Source organism: Oncorhynchus mykiss, unplaced genomic scaffold, assembly GCF_013265735.2.
Source record: "Oncorhynchus mykiss isolate Arlee unplaced genomic scaffold, USDA_OmykA_1.1 un_scaffold_140, whole genome shotgun sequence".
Classification (NCBI taxonomy): domain Eukaryota; kingdom Metazoa; phylum Chordata; class Actinopteri; order Salmoniformes; family Salmonidae; genus Oncorhynchus; species Oncorhynchus mykiss.
The window spans coordinates 1,183,475-1,192,500 of NW_023493664.1; the positions used below are offsets into that span (position 1 = coordinate 1,183,475).

At 41.2% G+C, this 9,026-nt stretch overlaps 1 protein-coding gene across 2 annotated transcripts in view; it reads left to right on the plus strand.

Moving 5' to 3' along the window:
- Window positions 1-36: 36 nt before the first annotated feature.
- Window positions 37-9,026, plus strand: part of LOC110516858 (DNA topoisomerase 3-alpha-like) — a 53,622-nt gene continuing 44,632 nt past the window's right edge. The window contains exons 1-6 of one of the 2 annotated variants that reach the window (XM_036972336.1): window positions 37-680; window positions 1,216-1,275; window positions 2,113-2,186; window positions 2,286-2,361; window positions 2,821-2,929; window positions 3,035-3,178. In XM_036972336.1, coding sequence (XP_036828231.1) covers window positions 459-680; window positions 1,216-1,275; window positions 2,113-2,186; window positions 2,286-2,361; window positions 2,821-2,929; window positions 3,035-3,178 — 685 coding nt within the window. In that variant the 5' untranslated portion in view covers window positions 37-458. The remainder of the gene's footprint in view (window positions 681-1,215; window positions 1,276-2,112; window positions 2,187-2,285; window positions 2,362-2,820; window positions 2,930-3,034; window positions 3,179-9,026) is intronic. The other variant, XM_036972335.1, reaches the window with a different exon arrangement.

Genomic DNA, 9,026 nt, shown 5'->3' on the forward strand with positions numbered 1-9,026 from the left:
TTGTTTTACGACATCGTCGTTTTACGACTGCTGTCGTTGACAGGCGCGGAATTTGTAAAATCAATAACATCAAATTTATCTGCCGTTTTTACCAACCCTTTCAGTTGGCAAAATAGTTTTAAAACGATTTATTTATTAGCAGATTGGGTCCACGCTAATGCACGTTACATTGTAAATTGTGTTTAGGTGATCAGGAAAATTGTAAGGTTAAGCTTCGGCATGTAAACTTAGTTTCAGGGTTGAAGTTTGACATGATTTAGCTAGCTACTCCCATCAAGCTAACTGACCCTGTGAGATCTGGACAGTTTTATGTTGTGTCAATCTGTTGGATCAGTCAAAATAACAGTTTGTAACAACGCTTCAGGAGTTATATTGACTAATGTTAGCTGGGCACGACGTGTGTGTGTAACGTTATGCCAAGTGTAGCTCCAACGCGCCCTGGCTAGGCTAGGCTAGCTATGCTGATACATCATCTGACTAGGGCTCTGTTCACATCCGGACGACCGTTAACGTTACGGCTCCAGGTCCACAGGGGGTTTAGCGTCACCGGACAGAAGAGGACAGACTCCCCGGGAGACATGATCCGGAGGACTCAGATCAAACGGGTTCTCTGTGTGGCGGAGAAGAATGACGCGGCCAAATGCATCGCGGAGATCATGTCTGACGGCAGAGCGAGGAGGGTGGGTCTGTCTGTGTGTGTGTGTGTGTTTGGGTCTTAGGTGTGTGAGAGAAATGGTTTTTATCAGTACATGGGACGATTGTCTGTTTATCTCAGCTTCCAGCTGTCTTCCCATGACATAATGTCTCACATCATCAGGTGTGATTGTCTCTGTTTATTGTCTCTGGCTGTCTGTCTATAATAAACTGTCTGTTGTCTGTGTTTCAGAGGGAGGGGCTGTCTGTCTATAATAAACTGTCTGTGTTTCAGAGGGAGGGGCTGTCTGTCTATAATATACTGTCTGTGTTTCAGAGGGAGGGGCTGTCTGTCTATAATAAACTGTCTGTTGTCTGTGTTTCAGAGGGAGGGGCTGTCTGTCTATAATATACTGTCTGTTGTCTGTGTTTCAGAGGGAGGGGCTGTCTGTCTATAATAAACTGTCTGTTGTCTGTGTTTCAGAGGGAGGGGCTGTCTGTCTATAATATACTGTCTGTTGTCTGTGTTTCAGAGGGAGGGGCTGTCTGTCTATAATATACTGTCTGTTGTCTGTGTTTCAGAGGGAGGGGCTGTCTGTCTATAATAAACTCTATGAGTTTGAATACAACCTGTTTGGAAGGGTAAGTAGCAGCATGCAACACTACTCCTGCTCTATCCCAGTAGTAACTGCTCTATCCCAGTAGTAACTGCTCTATCCCAGTAGTAACTGCTCTATCCCAGTAGTAACTGCTCTATCCCAGTAGTAACTGCTCTATCCCAGTAGTAACTGCTCTATCCCAGTAGTAACTGCTCTATCCCAGTAGTAACTGCTCTATCCCAGTAGTAACTGCTCTATCCCAGTAGTAACTGCTCTATCCCAGTAGTAACTGCTCTATCCCAGTAGTAACTGCTCTATCCCAGTAGTAACTGCTCTATCCCAGTAGTAACTGCTCTATCCCAGTAGTAACTGCTCTATCCCAGTAGTAACTGCTCTATCCCAGTAGTAACTGCTCTATCCCAGTAGTAACGGCTCTATCCCAGTAGTAACTGCTCTATCCCAGTAGTAACTGCTCTATCCCAGTAGTAACTGCTCTATCCCAGTAGTAACTGCTCTATCCCAGTAGTAACTGCTCTATCCCAGTAGTAACTGCTCTATCGCAGTAGTAATTGCTCTATCCCAGTAGTAACTGCTCTATCCCAGTAGTAACTGCTCTATCCCAGTAGTAACTGCTCTATCCCAGTAGTAACTGCTCTATCCCAGTAGTAACTGCTCTATCCCAGTAGTAACTGCTCTATCCCAGTAGTAACTGCTCTATCCCAGTAGTAACTGCTCTATCCCAGTAGTAACTGCTCTATCCCAGTAGTAACTGCTCTATCCCAGTAGTAACTGCTCTATCCCAGTAGTAACTGCTCTATCCCAGGTGTGTTTGGGATTTGGTGGTGGCTCATTTTGTGTGTGTGTGTGTGTGTCCCTACAGAATGTGACGGTGTGTATGACGTCAGTTTCAGGTCATCTGTTGGGTCTGGAGTTCAAGGCTCAGTTCCAGAAATGGTGAGGTTTACGACTTCTGTCATCGTACGACACTTCCTATAGTGCTCTCTCTCTGTGTGTGTGTGTACCTGTGTGTAACTATGTGTGTGTGTGTTCCAGGCACAGCTGTAATCCTGTCCTGCTGTTTGATGCTGAGGTGGAGAAGTATTGTCCTGAGAACTTTGTTCAGATCAAGGTAGTCTAGTTGAACGTACTGTTACTGTCTTCTGTCTTAAAATGTTACTGTCTTCTGTCTTGAACTGTTACTGTCTTCTGTCTTGAAATGTTACTGTGGTTCTCTGACACTTCCTTTGATTGGACTCATTGGCATGTTGTTCAATACTGCAATCATGCACTGACATAGAAAGAGTTTCTGAGTGTTTCTGAAAGACAGAGAAAGAGTTTCTGAGAGTTTCTGAAAGACAGAGAAAGAGTTTCTGAGTGTTTCTGAAAGACAGACAAAGATTCCGAAGACAGAAACAAACAAGCTTCTCAGTCTGATGTGTGTGTGTAACCTTTTCTCTCTGTGTGTGTGTCTCTCCCTGTGGGTGTGTGTGTCTCTCTGTGTGTGTGTCTCGCTGTGTGTCCCTGTGTGTGTGTCTCTCCCTGTGTGTGTGTGTGGGGGTGTGTGTGTGTCTCTCTGTGTGTCTCCTAGCGGACCCTAGAGAGAGAGGTGAGTCAGTGCCAGGCGCTTGTCATCTGGACAGATTGTGACAGAGAGGGAGAGAACATCGGCTTTGAAGTGATAGACGTCTGCAAAGCAGGTACACACACACACACACACACACACACACACACTTGTGCACCTCTGGCTGGATAATGTGTGTTGTGATAGCAGTTGCCCCTCTCTCTGTGTGTGTGTGTTCCAGTCAAGCCCGGTGTGCAGGTGTTCCGTGCTCGGTTCTCTGAGATCACTCCCAACTCTATCAGGAGAGCATGTGACACGCTAACGGAACCAGACGGCAACGTCAGTGATGCTGTGGACGTCCGTCAGGAGCTGGACCTCAGGATAGGTAACACACACTACACACTACACACTACACACACACACTATACACTACACACTACACACACACACTACACACACACACTACACACTACACACACACACAACACACTACACACACACTACACACTACACACACTACACACACACTACAAACACACACACACACCAAACACCACACACTACACACACACTACATACACACACACCAAACACCAAACACCACACACTACACACACACTACATACACACACACCAAACACCAAACACCACACACTACACACACACTACATACACACACACCAAACACCAAACACCACACACACACCCACTAGGGCTCTATAAAATCTACATTGAGTACGGAATCCAGACATTAAAACTGAATTCAACAATATTCAAACATGTATTGAACTTAGTAGGGAATCAACTAAATGTATTGAACTTAGTAGGGAATCAACTAAATGTATTGACGTTAGTAGGGAATCAACTAAATGTATTGAACTTAGTAGGGAATCAACTAAATGTATTGAACTTAGTAGGGAATCAACTAAATGTATTGAACTTAGTAGGAAATCAACTAAATGTATTGAACTTAGTAGGGAATCAACTAAATGTATTGAACTTAGTAGGGAATCAACTAAATGTATTGAACTTAGTAGGGAATCAACTAAATGTATTGAACTTAGTAGGGAATCAACTAAATGTATTGAACCTAGTAGGGAATCAACTAAATGTATTGACGTTAGTAGGGAATCAACTAAATGTATTGAACTTAGTAGGGAATCAACTAAATGTATTGAACTTAGTAGGGAATCAACTAAATGTATTGAACTTAGTAGGGAATCAACTAAATGTATTGAACTTAGTAGGGAATCAACTAAATGTATTGAACCTAGTAGGGAATCAACTAAATGTATTGAACTTAGTAGGGAATCAACTAAATGTATTGAACTTAGTAGGAAATCAACTAAATGTATTGGACTTAGTAGGAAATCAACTAAATGTATTGAACTTAGTAGGGAATCAACTAAATGTATTGAACTTAGTAGGGAATCAACTAAATGTATTGAACTTAGTAGGGAATCAACTAAATGTATTGAACTTAGTAGGGAATCAACTAAATGTATTGAACTTAGTAGGGAATCAACTAAATGTATTGAACTTAGTAGGGAATCAACTAAATGTATTGAACTTAGTAGGGAATCAACTAAATGTATTGAACTTAGTAGGGAATCAACTAAATGTATTGAACTTAGTAGGGAATCAACTAAATGTTTTGAACTTAGTAGGGAATCAACTAAATGTATTGAACTTAGTAGGGAATCAACTAAATGTTTTGAACTTGGTAGGGAATCAACTAGATGTATTGACGTTAGTAGGGAATCAACTAAATGTATTGAACTTGGTAGGGAATCAAGTGAATCATAATATATGAACAGAATTCATCAGTGATGGGTATTTCATTGCAGCTTTCTGAAACAGGAGTGTGTGTGTGTGTGTTTGTGTGTGTGTGTGTTAGACAACCTGGTGTAGGCACACTTCCTGTAGCCGTTAGCAACATGATGCTAATGCTAACCTTCTTCCGATAGAGAGTTAAATGGAAACTACACAGTAGTCTATGGCTACATGGCAGAATATCGTCTTTTGTTATTTGCATCAATTTCGCAAACTCTGCATTCACATTATTGCTACAGAAACGACCAAACAGAAACGTGGCTAACCAAACAGAAACGTGGCTAACCAAACAGAAACGTGGCTAATCAAACAGAAACGTGGCTAACCAAACAGAAACGTGGCTAACCGAAACAGAAATGTGGCTAACAGAAACGTGGCTAACAGAAACAGAAACGTGGCTAACCAAACAGAAACGTGGCTAACCAAACAGAAACGTGGCTAACCTAACAGAAACGTGGCTAACCTAACAGAAACGTGGCTAACCAAACAGAAACGTGGCTAACCAAACAGAAATGTGGCTAACCTAACAGAAACGTGGCTAACAGAAACAGAAACGTGGCTAACCAAACAGAAACGTGGCTAACCAAACAGAAACGTGGCTAACCTAACAGAAACGTGGCTAACAGAAACGTGGCTAACCAAACAGAAACGTGGCTAACCAAACAGAAACGTGGCTAACCAAACAGAAACGTGGCTAACCAAACAGAAACGTGGCTAACCAAACAGAAACGTGGCTAACACAAACGTGGCTAACCAAACAGAAACGTGGCTAACCAAACAGAAACGTGGCTAACCAAACAGAAACGTGGCTAACCAAACAGAAACGTGGCTAACCAAACAGAAACGTGGCTAACCAAACAGAAACGTGGCTAACCAATAAACAGAAACGTGGCTAACCAATAAACAGAAACGTGGCTAACCTATAAACAGAAACGTGGCTAACCTATAAACAGAAACGTGGCTAACCTATAAACAGAAACGTGGCTAACCTATAAACAGAAACGTGGCTAACCTATAAACAGAAACGTGGCTAACCTATAAACAGAAACGTGGCTAGGCTAACAGAAACGTCGGCTAACAGAAACGTGGCTAACCAAACAGAAACGTGGCTAACCAAACAGAAACGTGGCTAACCAAACAGAAACGTGGCTAACCAAACAGAAACGTGGCTAACACAAACGTGGCTAACCAAACAGAAACGTGGCTAACCGAAACAGAAACGTGGCTAACCGAAACAGAATCGTGGCTAACCTAACAGAAACGTGGCTAACAAAGCATAAACGTGGCTAACAGAAACGTGGCTAACCTAACAGAAACGTGGCTAACCTAACAGAAACGTGGCTAACAGAACGTGGCTAACAGAAACGTAGCTAACCTGACAGAAACGTGGCTAACCAAACAGAAGCGTGGCTAACAGAACGTGGCTAACAGAAACGTTGCTAACAAAGCATAAACGTGGCTAACAGAAACGTGGCTAACCTAACAGAAATGTGGCTAACCAAACAGAAGCGTGGCTAACAGAACGTGGCTAACAGAAACGTAGCTAACCTAACAGAAACGTGGCTAACCAAACAGAAGCGTGGCTAACAGAACGTGGCTAACAGAAACGTTGCTAACCTAACAGAAACGTGGCTAACAGAAACGTGGCTAACCTAACAGAAACGTGGCTAACCTAACAGAAACGTGGCTAACCAAACAGAAACGTGGCTAACCAAACAGAAACGTGGCTAACCTAACAGAAACGTGGCTAACCTAACAGAAATGTGGCTAACCGAAACAGAAGCGTGGTTAACCGGAACAGAAACGTGGCTAACCGAAACAGAAACGTGGCTAACCGAAACAGAATCGTGGCTAACAAAGCATAAACGTGGGTAACCGAAACAGAAACGTGGCTAACCAAAACAGAAACGTGGCTAACCGAAACAGAAACGTGGCTAACCTAACAGAAATGTGGCTAACTGAAACAGAAGCGTGGTTAACCGAAACAGAAACGTGGCTAACCGAAACAGAAACGTGGCTAACCGAAACAGAATCGTGGCTAACAAAGCATAAACGTGGCTAACAGAAACGTGGCTAACCTAACAGAAACGTGGCTAACCTAACAGAAACGTGGCTAACCTAACAGAAACGTGGCTAACAAAGCATAAACGTGGCTAACAGAAACGTGGCTAACCTAACAGAAACGTGGCTAACCTAACAGAAACGTGGCTAACAGAAACGTGGCTAACCAAACAGAAACGTGGCTAACCTAACAGAAACGTGGCTAACCAAACAGAAACGTGGCTAACCAAACAGAAACGTGGCTAACCAAACAGAAACGTGGCTAACCAAACAGAAACGTGGCTAACCTAACAGAAACGTGGCTAACCTAACAGAAACGTGGCTAACCAAATAGTCAGTTCACACAGTTATATACTGATTAAACTGTCAGTTCACACACAGCTATATACTGATTAAACAGTCAGTTCACACACAGCTATATACTGATTAAACAGTCAGTTCACACAGCTATATACTGATTAAACAGTCAGTTCACACAGCTATATACTGATTAAACAGTCAGTTCACACACAGCTATATACTGATTAAACAGTCAGTTCACACAGCTATATACTGATTAAACAGTCAGTTCACACAGCTATATGCTGATTAAACAGTCAGTTCACACAGCTATATACTGATTAAACAGTCATTTCACACACAGCCATATACTGATTAAACAGTCAGTTCACACAGCTATATACTGATTAAACAGTCAGTTCACACACAGCCATATACTGATTAAACAGTCAGTTCACACAGCTATATACTGATTAAACAGTCAGTTCACACAGCTATATACTGATTAAACAGTCAGTTCACACAGCTATATACTGATTAAACAGTCAGTTCACACAGCTATATGCTGATTAAACAGTCAGTTCACACAGCTATATACTGATTAAACAGTCAGTTCACACAGCTATATACTGATTAAACAGTCAGTTCACACAGCTATATACTGATTAAACTGTCAGTTCACACAGCTATATACTGATTAAACAGTCAGTTCACACAGCTATATACTGATTAAACAGTCAGTTCACACACAGCTATATACTGATTAAACAGTCAGTTCACACAGCTATATACTGATTAAACAGTCAGTTCACACACAGCCATATACTGATTAAACAGTCAGTTCACACAGCTATATACTGATTAAACAGTCAGTTCACACAGCTATATGCTGATTAAACAGTCAGTTCACACAGCTATATACTGATTAAACAGTCAGTTCACACAGCTATATACTGATTAAACAGTCAGTTCACACAGCTATATACTGATTAAACAGTCAGTTCACACAGCTATATGCTGATTAAACAGTCAGTTCACACACAGCCATATACTGATTAAACAGTCAGTTCACACAGCTATATGCTGATTAAACAGTCAGTTCACACACAGCTATATACTGATTAAACAGTCAGTTCACACAGCTATATACTGATTAAACAGTCAGTTCACACACAGCTATATACTGATTAAACAGTCAGTTCACACAGCTATATACTGATTAAACAGTCAGTTCACACACAGCTATATACTGATTAAACAGTCAGTTCACACAGCTATATACTGATTAAACAGTCAGTTCACACACAGCTATATACTGATTAAACAGTCAGTTCACACACAGCCATATACTGATTAAACAGTCAGTTCACACACAGCTATATACTGATTAAACAGTCAGTTCACACACAGCTATATACTGATTAAACAGTCAGTTCACACAGCTATATACTGATTAAACAGTCAGTTCACACACAGCTATATACTGATTAAACAGTCAGTTCACACAGCTATATACTGATTAAACAGTCAGTTCACACACAGCTATATACTGATTAAACAGTCAGTTCACACACAGCTATATACTGATTAAACAGTCAGTTCACACAGCTATATACTGATTAAACAGTCAGTTCACACAGCTATATACTGATTAAACAGTCAGTTCACACAGCTATATACTGATTAAACAGTCAGTTCACACAGCTATATACTGATTAAACAGTCAGTTCACACACAGCTATATACTGATTAAACAGTCAGTTCACACACAGCTATATACTGATTAAACAGTCAGTTCACACAGCTATATGCTGATTAAACAGTCAGTTCACACAGCTATATACTGATTAAACAGTCAGTTCACACACAGCTATATACTGATTAAACAGTCAGTTCACACACAGCTATATACTGATTAAACAGTCAGTTCACACAGCTATATACTGATTAAACAGTCAGTTCACACACAGCTATATACTGATTAAACAGTCAGTTCACACAGCTATATACTGATTAAACAGTCAGTTCACACACAGCTATATACTGATTAAACAGTCAGT